This window comes from Bos grunniens, chromosome 7, assembly GCF_055505025.1.
Source record: "Bos grunniens cultivar Pamir isolate PY7600 chromosome 7, Bosgru_T2T1.0, whole genome shotgun sequence".
Taxonomy (NCBI): domain Eukaryota; kingdom Metazoa; phylum Chordata; class Mammalia; order Artiodactyla; family Bovidae; genus Bos; species Bos grunniens.
Genome location: NC_141171.1, coordinates 12,389,925 through 12,416,903, shown reverse-complemented (window position 1 = coordinate 12,416,903; position 26,979 = coordinate 12,389,925). Strand labels below are relative to the sequence as shown.

General features: G+C 49.4%; 1 protein-coding gene across 8 annotated transcripts in view; it reads right to left on the bottom strand.

The window, feature by feature from the left end:
- CACNA1A (calcium voltage-gated channel subunit alpha1 A) overlaps positions 1 to 26,979 on the bottom strand; it is a 347,269-nt gene that overhangs the window by 53,627 nt on the left and 266,663 nt on the right. For 7 of the 8 annotated variants that reach the window (XR_015166640.1, XM_086408911.1, XM_086408912.1 and 4 more), the window contains exons 21-26: positions 19,509 to 19,972; positions 17,685 to 17,823; positions 15,981 to 16,110; positions 11,238 to 11,297; positions 10,351 to 10,457; positions 240 to 339 (exon numbers count right to left, since the gene is read on the bottom strand). Coding sequence is in view for 7 of the 8 variants with exons in the window: in XM_086408911.1 (XP_086265037.1) it covers positions 240 to 339; positions 10,351 to 10,457; positions 11,238 to 11,297; positions 15,981 to 16,110; positions 17,685 to 17,823; positions 19,509 to 19,972 (1,000 nt within the window). In the remaining variant the exon portion in view is untranslated. Of the gene's footprint in view, positions 1 to 239; positions 340 to 8,782; positions 9,536 to 10,350; positions 10,458 to 11,237; positions 11,298 to 15,980; positions 16,111 to 17,684; positions 17,824 to 19,508; positions 19,973 to 26,979 lie in introns of those variants that run through there. The other variant, XM_086408916.1, reaches the window with a different exon arrangement.

Below are 26,979 nucleotides of genomic sequence, written 5' to 3'. Positions count from 1 at the left end.
AATTAGGAAAAGGGACCTCAACTTTGCATGAGACATTTCACCTAATGGAAAATTACCATAATATACAGATTTTGTTCCATTAACTCACTCTACTGCCATCTACTGGAAAGTTGTAGTAATAAGTAAATCCAACACAAAAAGTAGCAGCATCCCTTTCAACGCGGTGTCCTTGAGCAGTGTGCAAACTGCTCAACTGTACATGGCAACCCTGGGAGATCTCCCATATACCCCGATCTCACCTTGAGCTTTGGCAACCGCTTGATGGTTTTAAGAGGTCGTAGCACCCGGAGGACTCGGAGGGATTTAATCGTGTTGATGTCCTTTCCTTTGCTATTGCCACTGTGGAGGGATGTTAGGATGGGGAGAAGGGAAGAGAGGGAGCCAAGGTCAGGCTGGGTGGTGGGTGGCCTGTAGCCGCACGTGACCCCAGCCTCCCAGGTTTAGGAATCTGGGGTAAACCTGGCATAACCTTGCCTTGCTGAAGAGCAGTCAGTTCCCCTGCTACATCTGGGCACAAGGGTTAGTGAGCAGATGGCCTTCTGAGGTTCTTGGGGTTGTTGAGGGCCCTCCACTGCTGGGCTGGGCCTGAGCAACTGCATGGGGGCGGGAGGCCCTCAGATCCAGCATGAAGGAGTTAGGTCCTACCCTAACCTGTGTGCTCTCCTCGGAGCTGGTCTTACTGAGCTTTTAGAAAATGGGATGCCCTCCCCACCCCCCCTCCACATTTCCAACAGGATCCATAAAGTCCTTAAAGTGGCATTTAAACAAGAACTCTCCTCCCCTACCCCTCCCCCAATATTCCCTGAACCCATGGGGCAAAAAGAACTGGAACATCAGATGCTGATGTTGAATCACTGCCTCATTCTTTCAGGGTCTCTTAGCTCATTTTTGTCAGATAGCTGCGTAAAAGTCCAGCCCAGGATCTACTGGGCATGAGTCCTAGCACTGTAGATGCCATGACACCCTTAGCCAACCATAATTCAACCCCCCCACCCGACCCTGCAATGAGGAGGGCACTGGGTGTGGTCATCAAAGGCTTGTGATGAATGGAACTCACCACCCACCCAGCTGCCCAAGGCAGAAACCCAATAGTCATGTTCATCCTCATCGCCCTCCTACCATGGCCACCATCCTAGGTCAGACCCCCATGATCCACCTCCCAACTCCCCCCCACTCGAAGTCTCTCTCGTCTTCCACCTTTTCTGCACACAGCGACCAAAACAATCATGCCACTCTCCTGCTCCAAACCCCTCTGGAGCATCTGAATTCCTCGCAGTGCCATCTCTTAACTTGGCATTCAAGGCTCTTCAAAATCTAGTCCAACTTACCTTTCCCTTTGCATCCCCATTGATCATGACACACCCCAAACCCCAGCCACATGCTCTGGCTTCTGTTCCTGCCCTTCCTCCACTGCTCCATTCACAGAACTATGCAGCCTTCAACGCCCAAGGAAAATGTCCCTTCACAATCTCTGCTGACTGCCTCTGGGTTCTGCCAAACCCCAGTGCTTGTTCAGAATCGCTTTTGTTTCCGTCATTGGCTCTGGCTTTAGACAGTGTGTGTGTGTGTGTGTGTACGCCCAGTTGCTCAGTTGTGTTCAACTCTTTGTGACCCCACGGACTGTAGCCCACTAGGCTCCTCTGTCCATGGGATTTTCCAGACAAGACTACTGGAGTGGGATTGCCATTTCTTTCTCCAGGGGATCTTCCCAACCCAGGGACGGAATCTGCATCTCCCTCATTGGCAGGCAGATTCTTTCCCACTGAGCCACCTGGGAAGCCCTGGCTTTAGCCAGAAAATGCCCCCAAGGCAGAACTGTGGTTTATCCTTCTACGTGTTCATTTTCCCTTTAATCTGGGTTCTTGTCTCCGCCCCCAGCACGTGCCTGGTGTGTAGTTTCAGGACACATGTGAATGCATCCAGATTGGAGTTCTTTGGGGACCAGTGAGCAAACACCTCCCTACAGTCACCTCTTGGGTCGTGAATAGAGCTGCCTCAGAGACATCCTCCATGCTGTGCCTGTCTATCCAGGTACAAAATCATTTTTAATTTTTTTTTTTTTTAAGGGTTCCTTTCTCTCCCTTTGCAGAGAAAAAGAGAATTGGACTTTAACCTGTCAGGCACAGCCATGCTCCAGGATTCAGCAGTCTGAGCACGGTTTTTTTCTTTATCTAAACCGAAGTCATCTTTATGATCTCAAAGCTGTGTCCCCAAAGTATGAGACACATCAGGAGAGTTGCTGAGATGCTTTTAGGCAGAACACAGACACAAGTAACAGGATCGCACAGGGAAACAGCTATGTTTTCTTCAAGTTATCTTCCAGGCTTTCTGCTTTGGTCAGAGAGGAAATCTCTGGTAAGTGTTCATATGTGTCTAATGCCTCCCTGGCGGTTGGTGGTGGTGTAGTCGCTAAGACATGTCCGACTCCTTGCAACCCCATGGACTGTAGCCAGCCAGGCTCCTCTGTCCATGGGATTTTCCAGGCAAGAATACTGCAGTGGGTTGCCATTTCCTACTCCAGGAGACCTTCCTGGCTCAGGGATCAAACCTGAGTCTCCTGCATTGGCACACGGATTCTTTATCTCTGAGCCACCAGGGATTCCCTTAATGTCTCTTTAGCACTCCCTAATCTCCCTTTTAACAAAGAACCTAGCTTGAATGCAACAACTTGCAATGCGACCGTTTCACTTCTGTTGAATTCACTTTTGCAGTTGCCATTCTATCTGAGGTCAACGATACTGGTTGTATGGGGATGACATAAGGTCTTCTAGCAAACTGCAATAGAGCTTAGACTCTATGTTGCTGGGGAAAAAGTCAAGCAAGTGGACATCTAGGTTGTATGCAGAACTGGCTAACATTTTTTTTTCTTTTCTTAAAATTCATTTCTAATTGGAGGATAACTGCTTTACAATGTTGTGTTGGTTTCTGCCGTACATCAGTGTTGAATTTGGCTAAAATCTTGATGCACCAAACTGCTGACATTTGCAAACACGCCTCCTGGGGCACATCTACTCATCTAAAAAGTACTCTATGGCCATTGTGGGGATGTCTCTCTCCCAGGAGGCACATCTCCCTTGGGAGAGGCTGAAATAATCCTCTGTGTTGAGACACCAAGGAGACTGTTCCTGGCAGTTTGGTTCCTGAGCATGCAGGAATGGCTTGATCAAGGTATTCTCACAGAAAACCACCAGATTTTCAAATCACTTTGTTGAGACTGTTGATGTTCTTGGAGAAGGGGAGTTATTCCTCTTAAAGCACAAGCCCTCACTGTTTGGAATGTCCATGCTTCTCCCACCTGGGAAGTTAGACATTCATTCCCCTGATAACCACCCATCCGGCTTGATCTCAGATCATAGGGAGAGCGCCCTCCACGCCCAAGAACTGGGCTAAACGGTGGGTCATGGTGACAGGCAGTGGCCAAGACGCCTCCAGGCTCAGGCTCCCTGGGGAGTAGGCTGAGGGGCTCTAGTCACTGCAAGCGACAGGACGGTGGCAATGACACGAAGCTACGGAAACAGGCCCAGAGCCAACATGGCTGCGTCAGGGCACAGAGAACAGGACAGAACGAGAGAGAGAGAGAGAGAGGGGCACTTTACCGTGTACTGCTCCTGGTGAGGTGGCGTCGGAGGGAGAGACAGGTCGTAAGCGGCCTCAGAAGAAAGAACACAGGACACGCACATACACGCACGCACACCGGAGCGCGCCCTTGCCCGGCCGGGCACCGGGAGGGGCCGCCTCAGGCTGTGGCTCCGGATGGTGTCCATCCTTCCATCTGGAAGACCTCCGTTCCGACCCCTGCCCTTGGCAGGCTCCCGGCACTGCCAAACAGCACCGAGGAAGCCAAATTTTCAAGTCGCAGGACAGCCAGAAAGTTATCAACTACCGAAGGCAAATTTGCCACTAACGGTCACTGCCAAGAGCTGGCGAAAAAACCCTTTTCTTCAGGGTTTCTGGGACTGGAAGACTTTAGAATGTCTTTTTTTAATTTTTTTCCTCCCCAGCCACTCTGTGCTGCATGTGGGATCTTAGTTCCCCAATCAGGGACCGAACCTGCAACTCTATAGTTGCATTGGAAGCGCGGAGTCTTAACCATTGGTCTGCTAAGAAGTCCTTTAAAATGTCTTGCAGGGGATGAACTTTGGAGCTGGGGAGACCTGGGTTTGAATCCCAGCACTGCCTTTAATTTTTTGTGTGTTTGTTTTTGAACTAATTTTCTAATAGATTTCTGCTGGGATGAATGGGCACTTGATGAGTATTGGAATAAAGCAAACAGATAAACAGGAAGTATCTGTTCACATAGCAAGAGGAAAGAATCCAGCTGCTTTGAGTCGCCCTTAATTCATCCTCATCTCTGAAACAGCCCTTGGGGATGCTGAGGTTTGATACACATTTGTGGCTCTGACTTTACCCCCTAAGTTATGAAGATGAGAGAAGGCCGCTAGGAGTTCCAGTTCGGGATGAAATTAAGGGGCGACTCTCAAGAGTCTTTTGGGAAAATGTGGGCCTGGGGAAACCTCTCTGCATCTGGCAGTGGCCCCTTGCACAACTCATCTTTGGAATCAGGGCTCAGTCTTATTACGACCCTCCAATCATGACTGGAGATCAAGGTGTGAGAAACTTGACTGCCATTATTAATAGAACAGTGCCCCTGCCAAACAGATACTCTTCAGAATTTCCCACCTGCCCCCCCTCTTTTGAAATTAGTGATATTTCTAAAAATATAATGGTTTAATGCCTACAAATATTCCCACTGGATTCTTACCCCTCCTGCTACCTTATCATGATACCTCAGTGGTTCTCAAAGCTTAATGTATCTAGGAATTAGTGCACAGACAGAATGGTATACATTCTCCTTTTTGGATTATTGAGAAAGGTTTTCTCAAATTTATTTTTTAACTTTTAAAAACATTAATCCATGGCTTGTGGGATTATAGTTCCCATGCCCCCTGCAGTGGAAGCTTGGAGTCTTAACCACTGGACCATCAGGGAAGTCCCTGGAGAAATGTTTCAACAACAGTATTTCTGCTCAACCTTATGGATGACATAAGGTGTAATACGGGAGTCTTCTGAATGTCACTGCATCTGCTTGTGGGAGGGTGGTGCTATTACACCCATTTTCCAGATGAGGCAGCTGAGACTTAGAGAGGGAAAGTGACTTATCCAGGGTCACACAGCCAGCAAGTGACAGACTGAGCTTCAAACCCAGGTTTGTGTATCTTGCACTCTAATCTTCTATTTCTTTCCATTTCATTATACACACACAAAAGAATGCCTTCAAAGGTAGGGCCTGTTTTGAGGAGGATAATAAAAAAAATGGCTTCCTCCTTCGGCTTCCTTGCAGTTGGGCTCCTGAGCACGCAGGAGTGGCTTGACCCAGGCGCTCTGCCGGCCATGCTGGCCTGCTTTTCGGGAGGACTGGCAGCGCCAGATGGACTCTTGGCAGCGAGGGCAGGACCACGATCCCCCAGCTGCTGAGAAGTGTCAGTTGGCCACCCCGATGCATGGGCACAGAGCGTGATGTCATGTGTGGTGACTCATGAAATGGTGTGTTAATGGTCGCATGGACACGGCACACAGTCAGTGGATGGAGCAGGACACACACACACACACACACACACACACACACACACACGGATATTTAGGGGAGGTGCAGGAGGGGTAGAAACCAACACGAGAGCTTCGACACATCCTTTGGAAGACCACAGGGATCATCTTCCCATATCCCAGACGAGGCCACAATCACAGCACTGCAGAATCCTTGCCTCCACCCCAACAGGCCAGAACAGCAAGATTCCTTTCCACAAAGAAGGGAATAGTCTCATGCCCTCTTCCCCTGGACTTCTAGGCCTTGCTGGAGACTCGAGGAACCCAGCCAGGCCAGGCTGTCAGGTCTCATCCTCCTGATTTGTGAAAGCGTCCACATTCAGGGCTGAGAGTTGGGCGGCAACCTTGAATCTGACAGTTGAATTCAACCTTAGTGATCCTGCCTGCGTGCTTAGTCGCTCAGTCACGTCCAACTCTTTGCGAACCCACAAACTGTAGCCTGCCAGGCTCCTCTGTCCGTGGGATTCTCCAGGCAAGAATGCCGGAGTGGGTTGCCATCTCCTCCTCCAGGGCATCTTCCCAACCCAGGGATTGAACCTGTGTCTCCTGAGGCCCCTGCACTGCAAGCGGATTCTCAACCACTGGGCCATTAAGCCCTTAGTGATCTTGCTAGACTCATTTCCCGCCACAATCTCTCTGGGCTTGTTTCCTCATGTACTAAAAGGGAATAATAAGAGAAATTCTTATATGGGGCTGTAAAGATTAAGTAAATGGAGGCTGTTACTGTCATTATTATCTGGTCAAGTATCTCAAATTTATGGGGAAACTGAGGCACAGAGAGGTTCAGGGACTTGCACATCTAGAGAGAAACCAAACAGGCTTGCAGGAACCATTTTTTTTTTTTTTTTACAACAATCAGGTTTATTTCATACTTGCTGAGGACCTCAGCTTTGTCTATGAGGAAACAGGGACACAGGACAGAAAACATGAATTAAAAGAACAGAAAGAAGGAAGCAAAGGACTCTGGGATTGGGCACTCAAGTGGAGGCTGTCAGAGCATCCCTTGCTGCTGCTGCTACTGCTAAGTCACTTCAGTCGAGTCCAACTCCGTGTGACCCCATAGACGGCAGCCCACTAGGCTTCCCTGTCCCTGGGATTCTCCAGGCAAGAACACTGGAGCGGGTTGCCATTTCCTTCTCCAATGCATGAAAGTGAAAAGTGAAAGTGAAGTTGCTCAGTCGTGTCCGACTGTTAGCGATCCCATGGACTGCAGCCTACCAGGCTCCTCTGTCCATGAGAGTTTCCAGGCAAGAGTACTGGAGTGGGGTGCCAGTGCCTTCTCTGCAGAGCATCCCTTACTCCTGCCAACATGACATCCATCTGGTAACAAGGAAAGGCCTCGTAGGGCAAGAGACCTCAGGTAAGAGAGGCCAGGAACCTGAAGCCAAAGGGAGGACTCTGAAACTTTTCTTGGGAAAAGAATAGCAGCTTGAGGGCTCCTTCTCTGGTGGAATGGCCAGGCATGCACAAGTTGCTAGATCAAGGCACTCCACCAGCTGTGCCTGGCCTGTAGCCCTGCCCTGGAGGGGGAGTGGCAGGACCAGATGGATTCTTGGCAGTGAGGCGGGGAGGGTGTGGCAGGGGTGGGGTCTCAGAGCCTACCTATTCCATCCCTAGGACCATCACATAAAGGTGCTCCCCGGGTTGTCAGCCCTTCTAAAACCCCAAGAACATCCCTAACACTCGTCAGGATCCTACTGGCAAAACTACACACCCCAGTTCCTGCAAGACATATAAGTTCACTGAGACTCACAGGGATGACCTGAAATCCCTTTCCAGACCCTTTCCTCAAATAGGAATTTAAAAAACAATTTGAAACAGGGATTTTCAAGGGCACGGACTGGCTGGCTTTATGCCTGTAGCAACTTCATAAAACCAGTTTCAAAGGTTGACTCTGCAAACACGCTGCCAGATTTCTGTGAGCTGTAGGCTCATTTTGAATGCCCTTGTATAACTTTATATTTAAAGGGAAAACTCAAAAAATTAAAAACACAAAATCAGCTCCCTGTGGCAGATTCTTTTGCAAACACAAAGAATCCTTTTGCTGATTGATTCTGGGTGGAAAAATAATTTTGTTTTTTGCAGATTAGGCTTGCTTCAAATTGAGTCTAATTGTAGCTTCAGGGAAACTAGGCCCATTATGGCAAAAGTTCTATGACTGAGAGGCTTGTTTCCCAAACTGTGAGGTCAAATGGGGGATGGAGGTGGGACAGGGCAATGGTGGGGGCCCCCTCTTTGGCAATGAAACTTGTTGGCTCCCACAGAGGTCTGGAAGGAAAGTTCCAAGGATGAACTGATGGGCAGCAGACACTACTTCTATTGTCCTACACCTAGGGGTGTAAAACAGAGGGCGAAACCCACTACCCAGGCCAGGCCACAGGGGGCAAAGTAGGGGGGCTGTGTGTGGAGATGGACGTGGCCTCTTCCTGAGCCCTGGGGGACTTGGGAGCTGCTGGCCAGATGTCATCCTGGAGGGCTGGAGGAAGTGTGGGAGGGGGTGCCTCCCCGTACTTGCCTTCCCTGCTCCTGGAGACCACGCCAGGTTGGAACATGGTGGGGACTGGGTCTTTGATGCCAGAGTGAATGGTGGAGTGCCCGCCTTCTCCAGGCCATATGGCCCAGGTTAGACAGAAGGTCAAGGCAAGGGAGAGGATGGAAGGGAGAAAAAGAGATGGGAGGAGGAGAGGGAGAGGAAAGAAAGGATGGGGAAGGTTAGGGAGGGGGAGGGGAGGGGAAGAAGGGAGGGGGAGGGGAGGGGAAGAAGGGAGGGGGAGGGGAGGGGAAGAAGGGAGGGGGAGGGGAGGGGAAGAAGGGAGGGGGAGGGGAGGGGAAGAAGGGGCTAGGGGTAGAGAGAGAGAGAGAGGGCAGGAGAGGGAGTCAGAGAGAGGGCAGGAGAGAGAAAAGGGGCAAAGAGAAAGACGGAGAAAGACAGCAACAGGACCAAGGGAGGGAAGGGGATCCGAGGGGTTCACCCCAGGCTTTTCAGAATTGAAACTTTCTCAGAAGCTAGCATGATTCCTAACTGATTCCTCCTTGTAGGAGTCGCTCAAATAACTGATGGATGGAGGGAGAAGCATATTTAATTACATTCTCATATCCACAGTGTATTGCCTTTTAAAATCTTTTTTGGGGGGAAGAAATTTGTGCTCACTTGATAAGAAACCAATTGTACCTTGAATTTTTTTTTTTTGGTCATTTTTATTAATCAGCATTCTGTGAAACTTCTATGTTAAATCCTGTATTCACTTAACTATTGAGGTTCAGTGTTTCTTCCTGACTTGTAGCTGCTTTTTATATATGAAGGCCATGGATGCCCTGTTTTATTTGTGGCAATCTTTCCCCTCTAATTTGCTGTGCACTTCACTTTGATTATTATTACTATTAAATCTACAGGACATCTTAATAATAATGTAGCCAAATACTCAAATACTTAAAAAAGTGGGAGAGAGAGAAGAAGGGGGAGAGGAGGGAGGGAGGAATAAAAGAGAAAGAAAAGGAGGGTAGAGGGAGAGTGGACCGAAAGAGGAGGAGAAAGTAGACGATAAAGAGAAGGAGGCGGAAAGTCTGGCTGGAGTCAGAACTACATTCCGCCTCCTGACTTTCATGGTACATCTCTACCAGCTCAGAGGTGTTCAGAAACTCTGGAGAGTTCTAGCTCTTCTGACACAACCTGACCTCATTGTGTTCCCAGGAGTGGCCCACTTTAGCCCTTAAATTGGAAATGGGCCACCACGCTGGCCTCCTGACAAACCAAGTCCTCGCTGTGTGGTCGGGGGGCTGTTCAAGGACTCCTCCAGGTCTGCTGAGAGGGGGCCAGGAGGCAGGGGCACAGAGGAAGCCCCTGACTTCTCATTATGTGGGTGAGGTGGGTCTGAGTCCTTCTGAGACTCCTTTTTAGGAATGATCCACTGTGATTGGGCACAGACAAGGTCTGTAAAAAGAATTGTTTCTGGATTAGGAGCTGATTAGTTTTTTTGACCCCAAACATCTACGACTTAAGGAATGTACTGCTAAGTTTGCTACCAGGGCCCTAAGAGCTAATGGCTACTCAGTCCTTAGATGCCATCTTGGAATTGCCACCCAGAATGTGGGCACCATCTTGGAATGGCTACTAAGCCTTTGGGTGCCATCTTGGAATGACTGCCCAGAACTCAACTGCCACTTTGACATGGTTGCCCAGAATCTAGGCACCATCTTGGAATGGCTTCTCAGCCCCTGGGGTGCTATTTTAGAATGGCTGCCCACAACTCGGGTGCCATCTTGGAGTGGCCTGATGAGACATGACCTTTCAGAGTGTCCTAGGACTGCCAGGAGAAGTTCAAGACACATGAGGGGAGTCATCAGGTCTAGAATTACAGGGCCTGCAGGCATAGGGTGGGGGTCCAAATTCTCATGCACATTCATTTCCTAATTGTCTTTTTAGGGGCTCCCCAAAGAGACAGTGGAGCTTGTAGAGCAGAAGGAAAATGAAATGTCCTGGTGGGGCTAGTCTACAGAAAGCAGCACAGCAAGGGGTTGGTGGCATGGCTGTGTGAGGAGGTAGAAGGTGGGGGCCCTTCTCCTTCTTCCTCCATGGTGGCCATCATGCAGAAGCCAATCGAAGCTCTTCCTGGTAGCATGCGGATGCCTCCCGCCACCCCAGAGCCCCCTTTTCCCATCTTTACACCTCGAGAACATGTCCCCTGATCCAGTGGGTTGGGGGTGGAGGGACAAAGTGGTAAGTGAAGTCCTCAGGAGGAGACTTACGTGAAGGCAAAGGCCACCAGGGCCCCACTGACCACTATGAAGTCGAGAATGTTCCAGAGGTCACGGAAGTAGGCACCCTGGTGCAGGACGAGCCCCAGGTCGATCATCTGAGGAGGAAGAGACAGTGTTCTGATCCCTCATCCCCACCCTGGGGAGCAGTATCTACCCTTTTAGGCTTGGTGGAGGGGCCCCTGGAGGAAGCATGGTAGCCAACAGGACCACCTCATCCTGAGGGGATGGGTCAGAGGCCAGGGGACCTCAGGGAGGAGTGAGAAGCCCCTGCTCAAGGCCGCTTCCCACCTTGGGAAAGGTAGTTCTGACTTGCTGGTTCTTAGGTCAAAACCTCAGGGTCCCCCCGGCTTCTCACCTCACATCAGATCCATCAGCAAACCTCATTGGTTCTACTTTCCAAACGTTCCAAGAATCTGCCCACTTTTTACCACCTTGTCTGCCACCACCCTGACTGGTTCCCATCATCTCCTGCCTGGACCAGAGCAATCATCTGCTCCCAGTTCTCTTGGATCCCCTACTCCCCACCTCCCACCCTGCTCCTCTTTCCAAGTCTGACCTCCCACGGAGGCTAGAGGGTGCCTGTGAACATCCGAGTCGTCACGTCCCTCTGCTCGGACCTTTCCATGGCTCCCACCTCACTCGGGATAAAAGCCCCAGACTGTCCCGTGGCCCCCACGTTCCTGCTTGATTCGTCCCAGTCACCTCTGCTCTCATCTCCCTGCTCTGCTTTCCCCACTCTCCTCTCTCACTTTCAGCCACATCAACTTCCTCGCTGCTCCACAAACACACCAAGTATTTCCAATCTCTGGGGTGAGCCTCTTGCACCAAGGTGGGATTCTTGAGAGTGCAGAATCCTGTGGAGCCCTGGCACTCACCTTGATCACCATCTCAAAGGTAAAGACGCCTGTAAAAACGTAGTCAAAATATCGCAGCACCTGCAGGGGATAAAAGCAAGGGGGCAGAGGATCATTGGCTTGCTCCAGCAGAGTCCCCGTGATCCTAGCCATGGCCCACTGGGGTATGTGGCCTCTAGCAAGGTCCCCAAGGAACAGAGTCTCCACCCACATGAGAAAATGCTGCAGCCATGTACAGAGGGGCAGGTCCTGCACTGCACAAGGGCCCCTCCCAGCCTGTCTCCGTGCAGATTTGTATGTTGTGAATGAAACTGTCCAGCAGATGGCAGCAAAGTCCTAACAAAACCATTGTTAAGGATCGTTTGCTTACCAATGGGAAGGGTGCCTCTTTTCACTTGCCCAAAGCCCTAAATGGACTAGAGGTGGCCTCAGGGAAGTTCAGGAAAGACTCTTACTTCTTTTGGCAACAAGTCTGATCCCCCAGTGTCTCTGACCTTCTGGTCTCCTGGGTGAACAACTGTTACCGCATAGAGTTTCCTAAATATGATTAGCCTCCAGGACAGACACTGGGCCCGACCTCACTGCGGCATCCATTTCCTTCCAAGTACGCAGCCATACCCTCATCAGAGTGGGTTGATTCTCCCTCTCCTCGCTAACTTACACAAGACCAAGTACTAGCGGTTTCTGGACAGGCAATGTCTTGCACTCTGGTCTCTTTCCTGGCCATGCCATAGCACATCCCTTGTGTGACCTTGGCGTGAGGATGTTGAGTGGCATGAGGATGCTGGCAAAGTGCCCAGCACGCGGTAACCCCAGCGGCTGACCTCAGATCTGGCTTGTAGTGAGGGCTGTTAATTACTGAGCAGGCCACCAGAGGGCGCCTGTGAGCCCACAAGTCAGATCACTGCCCCCTTCTCTGCTCAAGAACCCTCTATGGCTCCCACCTTACTCAGGGTGAAAGCCAAAGTCCTCTTTGACCTCCAAGGCCCTGGACAATCTGTTTGGCCACCTCCCTTCCCTCACCTTGTCCCACTTTCCTCTGGCTCACTCCACTTCTACCACCCTCGATATTCTTACCTCAGGGCCTTTGTACAGGTTTGTTGGCCTGGAATACTCTGTCCCATGTTCCACCTGATATTCTCTCTCTCCTCCTTTATGGCTTGGCTCAAATATCACATTCCTGACTGCCTGTTTAAAATTCCATTTTCCTGAAGCTTGGAATCTTCCTTACCGAGTCTACCCGTTCCCCTACATCCCTCACCCCTGGCACTTATCACTTCCTGGCAAACTATTTGTCATAGTTATTAGTAACGTCACTGTCCATCTCCCCCACCTGAACATCAGCCTCACGGGGGCAGGGATGTCTGCCTGTCCCTGTGCTATCTCCAGCTTATAGCTCAGGGCCAGGCATACAGCAGATACTCAAGAAATGCTTGCTGACTGAATGCACGAGGCTGGGGCTGCCCTGGGTCCTGCAGGAGCTGGGCTCTGCGATCTGTGTGGTCACAGCTCACGTTCTCATCATGTGTGGCGCTTGGAGGGCCCTCCGAGACCAGAGTGGCCAGGATAGCTGACTTCCTGGGATGGGTGGCAGGTGCAAGGACTTGGAAGGTTCTGGGAAGGCTGAGGGGGTGGTGGTGGGAGAGCATTTGAGGTGTACCAGGCAGCTGAGACAACATGCATAAAGGTCTGGTGCTCTGCGAGCTCTGGGAGTGCAGGGACGATCGTACAGCCTGTCAATCCTTGCTGTTTAGCTCAGCACCCGGCACATGGTAGTTGCTTATTAAATAATTACTAAATAAAGCAATGAATGGAAAGAAAGGTAGGCCAGGCGGTCAGGTGAATCAAATTCTGGAGAACTTAATAAATGGAGCAGGAGGAAATCAAAAGGCCAATAAATTAGGTTCAACCATATCTAATATATAGATCCTTTTGACTTCTACAAATGGCAATTTTCTGTGACTCAGTGGAATCCAAAATTCTCAGTCTCATTTATCATAGGGAAATACAAATCAAAATCCTGATGAGATTCCAGACCCACCAGGTTGGCTAAATGAAAGAACCCACAGCACAAGTGTTGGCAAGACTGTGGCGCAGTGAAGGCCTTGTTGGATGTTGCTGGTGTGTGTCACTGTATCGCTCAGTAAACATTCTGGCTGCAAATTTGGGGCTGACCATATGCAAATTCTATGATCCAGAAACTCAATTTCTGGTTTTATACCCTGGAGAGAGTCAAGCCCAGGGGCCCCATGTCAGGAGTAGGGGGATATGGTGACAGCATTTTAAACTGCAGACAATCCAAATACACGTCAACCAGAAGATGAAAGAACAAATTATGCCACAGAGTGGAATATTACACAGCAATGGAAAAGAATGACTGTCACCACCCAAGAAAATAAGAACTCATCTCAAGGTTGAGTGATGGAAGAGATGCACAGAATTATTCCATCTGTTCAGTGTTAGAAGTAGGAAGAAATAAATTCTAGTGTTTAAAGATGAACGTGTAGCTGGGAAAATGAGAGGAGCTAAGAAATGCTCTTTCCAGAAGTAAGGGTTTGGATACCTCTAGGGCAGGGCTTTTTACATACTGTTGACAATAGGGGTCAGATTCTTCTCTGTGGTGGGGCTGCCCTGTGTGCTGCAGAGTGATGAACAGTGTCCCTGATCCCTACCCTCTTGTGCTACTAGCAACACCCTTGATGCTCCAACTCCTGACACCTGAACATGTCTGCAGACCTTGTTCCTGCTTGTGAACCCAGCTTCACAGGGAAGGATGAATCGAAGAGGTGCCTGTGGTTGAGGTCTGTTTTGTTCTATTAATACTTCTTGCCTTGGGTGGTGCTTACATGGGTGTGTGACTTTAAAATCCTTGATAAATGAATGGATTGTATGTGTTCTGTTCATTTTTCTGAGGCCTGTTCCAGACCAGCTAATGAACAGAACTTGGGGAGGGGTCCCAGGGTGTCAGTTGCCAATAAGAGGCCACCATGCACTTGAAGAGGGAGGGCTTTAAAAATTTTTTTTTGGCTGATGCCACCGGGCATGTGGGATCTTAGTTCTCCAGAGATCAAATCCATACCCTCTGCAATGGAAGTGTGGAATCTTATCCCCTGGACCACCAGGGAATCCCGGAAGAGGGAGGGCTTTGGGGAGAGATGCTTCAACTAGGAGTGATGGGGCAGGGGTGGAGGAGCCAGAACTTTGCAAATGCTCCACGGGGGCTGCTCCTAGCCCTGTCAGGGTTCTCTTCAGCCCCAGGAGCTCAGGGGTATCCCCGGAACCCCCCATGCCCATGCTCTCCTTGCCAGAGATGAAGCCTGCTCCAGTCTCCTAGAGTCGACAGGGGGTTTGCTGACCTCTCTCAGGATGCCCCCTCCCTGAGCCTGGCTCCCTGGGTCCTGGGGGATGGGGGAAGTGGGCAGCAGGAGATAACAGAGTGCAGCCTCAGCCCTGCCCTGGTACCAGGTTCCTCTGGGGGCCTTGTTCTAATTATTTCCTTCCATCTCCCCTATCAGGTCCCTAAGGGGCTTGCCAGGCCAGTGAAGGCAGGGAAAGTGCAAAGTAAGCTGCAGACAGGCTTGATTTATGGGACTTGCCAGCCTCGCCAAGGCTCCTAACCTACTTAGCGAGGGCGGCAGGCCAGGCTCCCAGTGGAAAATGGTTCCCATGTGTTGGGGGTGATGGCGGTAGAGAAAGGAGCTGGGGAAGATGGTACAGCCATCAGTCCAGCCTCTGTCACCTCCTGGCCTGCTGGTGCCTTGGTTTCCCCTCTCAACAACACTCATTTCTGCTCGGCAGGACTCAAGCGGGGACATGCACACAGTAAGTGCTTGATAAATGGTGACAGCTGAGGGAAGCGTTGGGAGATCTAGGGTGGGCAGAATTGGAATTCTGCTGTGTGACCCCAGACAGGTCACTTAACCTCTCTGGGCCTCAGTTTCTTCATCTGTCCAACGGGGATACCCCTAGCATCTGGGGCTGCGCCTGAAACTCAGCAAGTGCTCGGTGAACAGGGGCTGTTAGCAGACCCTGGGGCCCCAAAAGGAGAGTTTTTTAGCTCTTAGCCCACTAAAATCTCAAAGTTTAGGCTGTGCCTGACTAAAAGTTCAGGTTATGACTAAGTCAAAAGGCTTCCCTGGTGGCTCAGATGGTAAAGAACCCACCTGCAATGCAGGAAACCTGGATTCCATCCCTGGTTCAGGAAGATCCCCTGGGGAAGGGACTGGCACCCCACTCCAGTACTCTTGCCTGGAGAATCCCATGAACAGATGAACCTGGCAGGCTACAGTCCGTGGGGTTGCAGAGAGTTGGACACCTCTGAGACTAACACTTCTACTTTTTTTGAGTCAAAACAATCCTTTCTTTCAAAACTCCAAGTCAGAATGAAAAAGTCCGTTTGGTGAGACCTGGCTGCACAGATGATACTGCCGGAGCACCCTCTGCCTTCGGACTCCCCTACATCCCACATAGAGCTTGTGCCCTTCCACAGCCTATGGCCTCACTCTCCTCACCAGAGATTCCAGCAATTCTCAGCCCCAGCCACTCTTGGGCCATCTCTTCCCCACCAGGCACACAGAACCACTGTCTCAAGGAACATCCTTCATCAAGCCCAGAATCAGAGCCTCCCCTCCCCACCAGTGGCCATGGGGGCTGTGGCCAGGGGTGACCCTAACATTCCTTCGACCCCAGCTATCAGCTTTTCACGAGGCAGGAGAAAGGGACAGAGGAGCTGGGCTGGGAAGGAGCCTGCTGGGGGAGACTCACATTGTTTCGTGGTGCGTTGGGCTGAACAGGATCCTCGGCCGCCAGGGCGATGCTGCTCATGGCGATGACCATGAGAATGCACATCTCAAAGTAGCGCAGGTTCAGGATGTAATGGCACAGGCGGCGAAGGCTGTTGAGGACAGGGAGACGCGCAGACAACAGCTCTTGAGCCCTTTTGTTCTGTCATCTCCTTATATCACTTACCACTATCTGGGATCTCTAACTCCCACGGTCCCACACCCAACAGAGTATCAAGCTCCTACCCCTGGGGGCCCTCTTAGCGCAGGGGAGCCCTCCGCAGGGGAAGGTAATTCCCACCTCTGTTTATAAGTTCCTATCACTTGCAAACCACCCTCCTGGAACATCTTAACTCACAGACTGAGTTGAATACTGTCCTTGAATCTGTAGGAGATGAAAAACCTTTCTATGCATAAAATGTTATATAGTCAAACCAAACTGGGAAATTCTGGGTTAAGTAGATTTCTTTTTTTTTTTAATTAGTTGAGTGACCTTAGGCAAGTTATCGTACCTCAGTGTCCTCATCAGTGAAACGACCATAATAATCACATCTAATAAGAATGTGAGGATCAAAAGAGTTAATATATGCCTGGTACATGGTAGGGGCTCCAAAAAGTTACTTAAATTATGAATTGCAGGCCTTATCAGTGCCTTTAATACACTAATGACACAATAATGAGATAATTAACTTAAGTGGATTAATAATGATAAAAATATCATGAGATTGTATGAATGGCTGCAGGGCTGGGTGGCTAAGAATAGCAACGTCGGAGTCAGTCTCTCTGGGCTCTCCCACTTGCTTGCTGTTTGACTTTAGGCAGGTGATTTTGCCTCTCTGGACCTCAGTTTTTTCATCTGTCAAATGGGGATAAGCAGAGTACCAACTCCTACAGGGTTATTATGAGAAATTTTTTTTTTTTTTGTAAAGCATTCAGAACCATGTCTGGTGCTGAGTGCCATATAAGAATTTCTTTATTAAAATCAAGAATGGCAACCAAATAAAAAAGTAAACACACAGGCTGAGTCTCCGAGAGGCAGGTTAGAGAAAGCCGTTTCCCCTGCAGCTATTTGACGTGATTCTTCTTGGTGTCAAGAAGCATTTTGAGGGATCAGAGTTTCAAGAAACACTCTTTGGAAAAATGCAATTCCAAAACAACCTTTGAGCCAGCAAGACATAGGTGTGATAAATTTCTCCCCTAAATAATCTGGCCTCCTCAAGGCCCTCCCAAGACAAAGGGCCATGGAACTCAAAAACCATCTACCCAGAATCCAAACCCTCATGGAGCATAAGTTAGGAGCAGAGCTCAGGAACCAGGGCTGTCATGTACAGTTGTAAACGTTGTGCACTGTACAAAGCAGCCATTTCTACAGGACACCTCTCACAGCACAGACGGTGCAGATTTGGGTATTTATGATCATGATTTTCTAGCTGATGGCAGGAGGGGGTCTTTTCCAACAAACCAGTTGGAATCAGTTTTTTGAAATAAGTACTTTATGATAAGTTTCTATCTTATACAACTTAAGAAAGGGACATCATTCTTTAATTGCTCAAAAGTTCTCTATGGACTAATGGTCTTAGAGGCGACTCTCCCCCATTACACTTTGTCTGGGTCTGCCCTCTGGCCTGACTTTCACTGCCCCAGTGGGAGCCCTGGGCCCCCTGCCCTGGCCATGGGCCATACTCACGGGTTGGTCGTAGAGAGGATAAACATGGAGCTGTAGGGGGGCATGGGCTTGGGGCCGTCTTCCCCGGGGTCGTCTTCCTCCTCCTCTTTCTTCTCTTCCTCCTTTTTTGGCAGTGGGTCTGGGTTGGCGTTTTTGTTCACTGTTGGGACAAGAAGCAACACAGGGCTCCCTCCGTGGTTTCCCACCTCTGATCTCCTGCCTCATTCCCAAAGCAGCAATAAGCAGCTGACGCAAAGCACCTACTATGTGCCAGGCACCCTATTATGCCATTGAACCTTCACTTGACCCTGTGAGGTTGGTACTTTATGATCCCCACTTTACAGATGAGGAAACTGAGGCACAGAGAGGTGCAGAGACTTGCCTAAGGCCACACGGCTGGGAAGTGGCAAAGCTGTAATTTGAACCTGGGCAGCCCAGCTCCAGAGGGCTTGCTCTTAATCATTCTACAGCCTTGAGTCTGCTGTGACCTTTACCAGATATTAATACAGACCTGTCCTCAGGCCCTGATGACCTTCATACTGTCACTTGGAGGCAGGCAGGGTGAGTCCCCAAAGCCCCACTTTGCAGATGGGAATACTGAGTTCCTCCCGTAGTCAAAATGTAGGATTCCCCCCATTAACACCCTTCTCCTGACTGAGGTGAGGCACCACCCTCCTGAGCACTGATCCCATAGGCTAGTTGCATTATGGGTTTATGGATAGGCTGAGCCTTACTGAGCCTCAGTTTTTTCATCTGTGAAATGGGCACAGTGACAAGATTTACCTTGTACGACTGTGGCAAGGATTTACAGGGTAAACTTATGGACAGCTCTTGCACAGAACTGGGCTACTGCTATCATCTTAAAAATAATAAACCCAGGGGATAATTTCCAAATTTCCAGTTTGGATAATTTCCAAATTTCTTGGATCACGGTATTACATGTGGGAGGTTTTGGGAAGAGGCAAAAACAGCCAATTCCTCAAGGTGCTAGGCCTGCACTGTCCAGCATTTGAAACACAGCCAGTCCAAACTGCGGTATGCAGTGTGAAACATGCTAGATTTTCAAGACTGAGTAGGAGAAAAAGAATGTAACTATATGTAATAATAATGTAAAATACATTATTGACACATGGAAATGTTAATACTTTGGATATAAATCAATAGCATTTGGGGTTAAATACAATTTATTATTAAAGTTCAGTTCATTTGTTTCTTTTTATTTTTTAAAATTTTTGGTCACACCCTGTGGCATGTGGGACCTCAGTTCCCTGACCAGGGATTGAACCCCTGCCTCCTGCGTTGGAAAGCAGAGTCTTAACTACTGGACTGGCAGGGAAGTCCCTCTTTTTTATGTTTTAAATCACGTATGTCTTTCTTCCTTCTTCCTCCTCTGCTTCCTCTTTTCCTCCCTTCTCTTTTTTAACATGGCTACTAGAACATTTAAAATTACAGAGGTGAAAAAAATAATTACACAGGTGGCCTGCATCACATTTCTTTTGGATGGCACTGGCCTAGAGAATTATCTCACTCCCCCCAAACTTCCATCAGAGGAATCTGCTGACCCCTCAGATATGGGGGCTTCCTGGCTCCCCTGTGGGAATTTGGGAGGCAGGAAAATTTGCTAACCTGTTGTGTACTTGCCAGGCATCATATCCATACTATCTCATTTAATTCTCCTAGCAGCCCCTGTGGGGGCAGGAACTATGTCTCTACCCATTTTCCAGAGGAAGCAATTGAGGCCAGAGAGGTGGAGTCACTGTCCGGAGTCCCTTAGCTGCGCCTCTGGGGAGGAAGCCCAGGAGGCCGGCTCCCCTGCCCAGGGATGTATGAGACTGGGGTTCGTACCTTGGATGATGGTGTGGTTGAGTGGGGGTGGGCAGGCTGGGGGGATGTCCACCGTGGTGTGGTCAGGTTTCCTGGCAGTCTTAGCTGAGTTGGCCTGGGTGCTGCTGGGGTTGGTGACGATAAGGCTGTTCTCAGGGGTCTTGGGGGGGCCGGGGTTGGACGGGTTCCCCGGGTTGTTGGCTGTCCGGCGACTGACGGCGTTCTGAGGGTTGGTGGCCGTGGTGGTGGGGGCCGGCGTGGGGCCAGGGTCCACGCTGTTCCCCATCTTGGCTGGGCTCTGGGGCAGGCCGGCGTGGCTGAGGCTGTCGTGGGGACTGGCTGACTCCGCAGTGGCCAGTTTGTTGTTCTTCATGTTGTCGATATCCTCGGCCAGCGGGGGGTCTTGGCGGCCCAGGTCCTGCTGGATTGGCCGTGTGGTCGACAGGTTGGGGCCTGACACGGGGACCCCGGAGCCCTGGTTCTCTCTGCAGCAGGCAGGCCAACAAAAAAGAACCCGTGAGTGAGTTAGAACATAGAGGGGACATGTCTGGATCCTGCCTAAGATTCCATTGGCCATCGAGGGGCTGTGTTCTGAAATTCTCCTGTGCCTGGTCCATTCTTGTTAGGGATCAAGATGCCCTGGGGGGGACTTCCCTGGTGGTCCAGTGGTTAAGGCTCTGTGCTTCCAAAAAAGACCTCATGGGGATGTAAGTGCCCACCCTTGCAGGTTTCAGTGTGGTGTTTCTCCTGCCAGAAGGGCTGCTTCCTAGGAGATGAGGTTACTCCTTCATGGAGAAATCAGAGTGGAAAAGAACTTTCTGCCAGAGCCTCCATCTCTCCAATCCAAACCTTCCTGCTCCTGTCTGTGTCTCCCATTAGCTCCTTGGCAGGATAAGGACATACACTGCTTCCAGGGGTGGCTAAAGCAGAGCCATAAATACCACCTCTTTAGTGGTGGAAATGGTGCCTTTTTTTTTTTTTTTTGGCCCCATCACGTGGCATGTGGGATCTTAGTTCTCTGACCAGGGATCAAACCCTCAACCATTACGGTGGAAGTGCTGTCTTAACCACTGGACCAGCAGGCAAGTCCCTCCCTCTGACTCTTCTGAAAGGCAACCCCTAATTCTGTACCCCATGCCCTTCATGTCTCCTCCTAAGAGCTCACACTCACGGAGTACTTGCTGTGTGCCAGACATGACATACGTCAGCTCATTTTCAAAAAAAACAGGGAGTGGGAAGTACCGTTATCCCCATTTTAAGATGAGGAAACCAAGGCCCAGAGACAGGAAGGGCCCTGCTTAGTTAGTTAGGTAGTTATGTAGTTAGTTAGTTAGTTACGTAGTTAGGCTACATAGTTGGTAGCAGACAGAGCTTGGACCCAGACCACATGGCTCCAGCACCCACGCTAACCCCCACCTGACCCTGCAGCTCTCTTACTAAGCTGTTTGAGATCTCCCAGGGGGGTCAGCCCACAGTCGGTGGATGCAGGGAAGTCTTTGACGCTTTCTGTAACCACCAATAGAGTGGGCCAGCCTCTCTTCTATTTCAACTCACTAACTTCTGGAGCAATCTTATGAGGTCCAAATGGCTACTGTGTCCATTACAGAGATGAGGAAACTGAGGCCCAAAGAAGCTGAGTCAGGTATACTAGAGAATGGTTTTGTCAGGCTATCTCCATCACACACTCACTCAAGAGACCAGAAACGAGCAAAAGACAGCTTCAGATTGCATCCATTCATGGAACACCTGGGAGATTAGATGCAATCACAGGAACCAAGGCCCCTGGACAGCATGGGTTTGGTTCTCAAGGCCCAATCTGGAACCCTGAATCTATCTAACCCTTAAAAATTTTTTAAAAGTCGGCCTCTGTAAATCAACTATACTTCAATAAAAAATAAAGCAATTATCCTCCGTTTAAAAATTCATAAAAAAAAGCTGACCTCCCCTGGAGGTCCTTCCACTGGCTAAACCACCAGTACCATCTTCCTTGTTTTAATTTTAGATTTTAACTTGCAAAAGTCCATGGTGTTTTTAACCAAGCAGAAGAAAGACGAGGTGATTTACTTTTGGGTTTGTGTCTCTGAGGCCTCGGAGAAGGCAGTGACACCTCACTCCAGTACTCTTGCCTGGAAAATCCCAGAGATGGGGAGCCTGGTGGGCTGCAGTCCATGAGGTCGCTAAGAGTCAGACACGACTGAGCGACTTCACTTTCACTTTTCACTTTCATGCACTGGAGAAGGAAACGGCAACCCACTCCAGTGTTCTTGCCTGGAGAATCCGAGAGACGGGGGAGCCTGGTGGGCTGCCGTCTACGGGGTCGTACAGAGTCGGACACGACTGAAGCAACTTAGCAGCAGCAGCTCTGAGGCCTCACAGGGAGAAGGACAGGCCCAGGCCAATTCGTCACTTGCAGGTGCTAGGCTGACACTTCAGAAGACTGATTTGGCTTTGAGTCTCACCAAGGCCATTTTACTAGCTGTGCGACCCTCTGTAGCTTGAGTAACCTCTCTGAGCCTCAGTTTCCTCATCTTTTTTTATGCTTTGTCTGCGCTGGGCCTTTGTTGCTGTGGGCGGGCTTTCTCTGGCTGCAGCGAGTGGAGGCTACTCTAGTTGTGGTGTGCAGGCTTCTCATCACAGTGGTGGCTTCTCTCGTTGCGGAGCACAGGTATGGAGCGTTCGGGCTCAGTAGTCGTGGCACACGGGCTTAGTTGCTCCGCGGCATGTGGGATTTTCCAGGACCACGGATCGAGCCCGTGTCCCCTGCATTGGCAGGCGGATTCTTAACCACTGGACCACCAGGGAAGTTCCCCGTACCCATCTTTTGGACAAAGGGTCTTTGCAGATGTAATGAAGGATCTTGAGATCATCTGGGATGACGGTGAACCCTAAATCTAATGGCAAGCGTCCTTAGAAGACAAGGGGAGAAACACACACAGAGGAGAGGGCAGTGTGAAGATGAAGTCAGACTGGAGTGATCCTTCTATCGGCCAAGGGATCGCAAACACCAAGGATTGCCAGCAGCCCTGGGAAACTGACACTGATCCCTGGACACTGAGCATCAGCTCTGATGGTGTGGATTAAATGAAATAAATCTTAAACCAATATTTCCTCAACCTCTTCCACAGCCCACAAAGAGGTTGCTAATGCTAATCCCCTCCCGGTACCTTTTTAGAAGTTGGACATCAGTCAAAAAGCTGGTTGGGGATATTTTCTCATTTTATATATTGTTTTAAGCAGAGCTCTACCCAAAAGCGGGCTCAGTGAAGTTATCATTTCAAAGAGAATCTGAATCCTTTGGTCACCACCCAGAGAGACTGTACTAAATAACACAGCAGCTGAGACCACAGCGTGCCTTTTGTTAAAGGGACGGCCTCACGCACGGACCGAAAGCCCCTTGTTCAGATGGAAGGGGATCTGAAGGTCTTTTGTTTTGCCTTGTTTTTGTTTCTTCTGTTGGCTCTGCTTGCCATGGAGTTTTAACAAGCTCAGCCTGCAGAGGCCTATATCAGTCTCCAGGATGTTTTATTTCGAAGTGTCTCCAAGGAGAACTCAAAAGGGGCAGAAACTTTGAAGTCAGGCCCCTTCCCCCTTCCCTCTTGGGGATCTGCCATCATCTGCTTGCAATAGGCAACTGATTGCATAACGCCCGCATCCCGTTGCCAGCTGATCACTTCAGCATCTGGTTGCTAAGGATTACGGACAGCTTGCCCAGGGCATGCTCCAGTCCCTAGGTCCAGAGGATGGGTGGGCCTGCTTCCTTGTGGTCCACCGTCCTTAGGAGTGCACCTATTAACTCATTGAGTCCCCACGACAGCCACTATCTGAGATGCTGCCATTAGGATTAGGCTCATTTTACAGATGAGGAAGATGAAGCCCAGAGAGGTAAAGGCATGGTGTCACCCCGCTGGGAAAAGGCTGAGCTGGACTCTGGTCCTACAGCTCTTAAGCTACAGCACCATTCAGTGAAGACCATGGGGGCAATGGATGACTTGGGGTGCATGGGACAGAGGTGCTGAGGAGACTGGCCAAAGCAAATTGAGGATACTATAAGAATCAGTATTAAAAGACGGAGCCCCTCCTTTCACCCCATCCCATGAAGGATCAACTGTGAGGCTCAGAAGTCCAGTCTCTCTCTTCTTGCTCCTTTTGGGAAGTAGGTTGTCATGGTGATGGGAGCAGGTGGAACTAGTGTGCCAATAGCTGAGATATTAATTCTCGGGTGGTACAGGTCTTGGCAAAACGTCCTCTGGCTCAGCCAAATCAAGCAGGAGGCACTGCCTGGTTATCAGGGAGTGGTGGATGCCCTGCAATCCACAGATTTTTGCAGCGATTCAGAGAAAGCTCCGTTTTCATTTTGGTGGGCCTGGGGTGACACTGGGCTCAGCTGCCTGGTATGAGGAATCAGGGGCCAGCAACTGTTTAATAATACAAAACAGAATGTGCTCCACTCACTTTCCACTGGGGGAAGCTAGTTAAAGTTTCAGAGGAGGGGGATAGTTAAAGCTGAAGAGGAAGAGATGAAAGTAGAAATGTGGGAGCGGGGGGAAGGCTGGGACTACAGGAAAGCAATTACACTAATTGTCAATGCTCTAGAGAATCAAAAACACAGAGCATGTCTGGGGAAAAACCTAAGGAATGACAAGAGCAGAAATGCATGAGGCAGGACTGTTGGGGTCACTGGCTTTGTCATAATATAGAACTGAAATGTCTTTTTAGTATGCTATGTCCTTGAATAAAATTTTATCTTCACCATTCTTATTTTTTTTGGTCGTGCCATGCAGCATGTGGGATAATATTAGCTAAGATCGTTGAGACCTTATTCTCTACCACGCATTGTTCCAAATGCTATATGTGGATTTTTTTTTTGGCTGCACTGCATGGCATGTGGAGTCTGAGTTCCCCTGATCAGGGATGGAACCCGTGTCCCCTGTAGTGGAAGTGTGGAGTCTAAACCACTGGACCACCAGGGAAATCCCTCTTTTTTTTTTTTTTCCCCAAGCAGACGAATGGCTTTTCTTTTTTTTTTTTTCTCTTTAAAAGTGTCTGAATCTTTATGAAGTTTTATTTCCAGTGAGCATTAGAACCTTTTTTATCAGCCAAATGAATAACGCCTCTCCTGGCCAGGGCTTTTGACACATCTATTAATAAAGGAGTGAGCAGAGCCCTCCTGGTGTGGATTTGGGGGTAGAGGTGGGGAAGTACTTGGAGAGAAGGGGGAGCAAGGGCCACCTGTGGGATTCAGGAAAGCTGGGTTATCACACTTCTACTATCGGCTGGCTCTCCGCTTCAGGAACACCTTTCCCTCTCTGGGCCTGTTTCCCCATCTGTAAAAAGAGGCAGTTTAAGTGAACAATCTAAAGGCTATGGATTTAAAGTTGGTTTTTATGTCAATTGATACAAGCGTCTTAATAGTAATGACGATGTAACAATAGAAAGAGCTAAAACTTATTGAATGCTTATTACTAGTGCTACTACTAAAAACATTTGAGTATCGAATAATCATATTCATACTAATAAGAGCTAATATTTCCTGAACACTGATTATAAGCCAGGCACTATTTAAAGCATTTTACAAGTATTAACTCATTTGAACTTTATACCTATGCTAGGAGGTAGGTACCATTTTTAAAATATAATTCGTTTACTCCACAAGGCATGTGGAACCTCAGTTCCCTGACCAGAGAACGAACTCTCACCCCATGCAGTGGAAGCACAGAGTCTTAACCACTGGACCAGCAGGGAAGTCCTGGTAGGTACCGTTCTTATCCCCATTTTACAGATGAGGAAATGGAGGCCCAGAGAGGGGAAGTAACACGCTGAAAGTCACACAGCTAGCAAGCAATGGGGCAGCAGTGTGACCTCTTGGCTCCAGGACCCTTGCCCTTCACCACCAGGCTGTGTTCCCTTTCTATCCTTGTCATTCTGCCTCCTTCAATGATAGGAGGAGGTATAAATATGAGGATGATAACAACAGGAATATTAGTCGTATTAATAGCACCAGTGACCCATTGGTTCTTAATTATGGTGTGTGTCTGCTCAGTTGTGCCTGACTCTTTGTGACCTCATGGACTGTAGCCCGCCAGGCTCCTCCGTCCATGGAATTTTCCAGGCAAGAATACTGGCCAGGGTGCCACTTTCTTCTCCAGGTCTTAGTCATGGAGTCCTATGCTAGACTTTATTCCACCTAAATCCCCCTCCAGTGGCCTCCCCTTTCCCGGGAAGGACTCAAGATTCTACTGACCTATTATCGTCCCTTCAATTTCTTCCACTCTTTCCTTACCTTCCAAACTGCAAACTCGCCTCCTTCTGTTCCATCTTGGGGATTTTGCATATGTTGTTCTTAGCCTAGAACACTATTCCCTTTTGGGGAACAATGGTTTTTCAGAGGGCTGTTGTGGAGCTGTGGAGAACTAATGCCATAATAACTAGGGGGCACTGTGAGCATTTAGGAAATGGGAGGCAGGTGTATAAACATCCTACCATGTGCAAGGCAGTCTCACTGGGGAAGAATTATTCTTTTTCCTTCACGACTTTCTAACGTCCCTCACACAGGTGAAAGATCTGCTTGTAATGATCGGAACCTTTAAGTTTTCTTTATTCACTTGTTTATTTGGCTGCCAGGCCTTAGTTGAGGTACGTGGGATCTTTAGTTGTGGTATGTGAACTCTTACTCTTAGTCGCAGCAAGTGGGATCGAGTTCCCCAACAAGGGAGCAAACCCAGGCCCCCTGCACTGGGAGCACAGAGTCTTAGCCACTGGACCCTGGACTACCAGGAGGTCCCTGAGCCTTGAGTTTTAACCTAACTCTGTTTTACAGATCAGCATAAAGTATTTTTTTTGGTCACACCGTGTGGCATGGGGGAATCTTAGTTCCCTGACCAGGGCTGGAACCTCTTCCCCCTGCAGTGAAAACTCAGGTTCTCAATCACTGAACTACCAGGGAAGTCCTGCTGCATGTTTTAAATACTCATTGCATCTTCCTGGAATGCAAGTATTAGACAAACTGAAGGAAGAGTAGACTAAGTCACGTGGAACTTCACCATTTTGGAACATCTCAACACTGATGGTAACTCCCTCATGTCATTTGAATTGTTGGCACCCTGAGGCAGCTGGCATTTGCACCTATCGCATTCATGGTGATTCTGTGCATAGGTGCCTGCAACAGAATTGCTTCACTCTGGGGGACTTCCCTGGCAGTCTAGTGGTTAAGAATCCACCTTCTAATGCAGGGATGTGGGTTCCATCTCTGGTTGGGGAACTAAGATCCCACATGCCATGGGGCAACTAAGCCGGTGCGTGTCAACGACTGAACCCGAGCACTCTGGAGCCCGTGTGTCACAAGAGAGAAGCTGGCTAACTGCAACGGAAGATTCCCCCTCCACCATCACCCCTGCCCTGGCCACAGCCAAATAAATAAAAGGTGGTGGTTAAGTCATTAAGTCGAGTCCAGTTGTTTGGGAACCCATGGACTGTAGTCTGTCAGGGTTCTCTG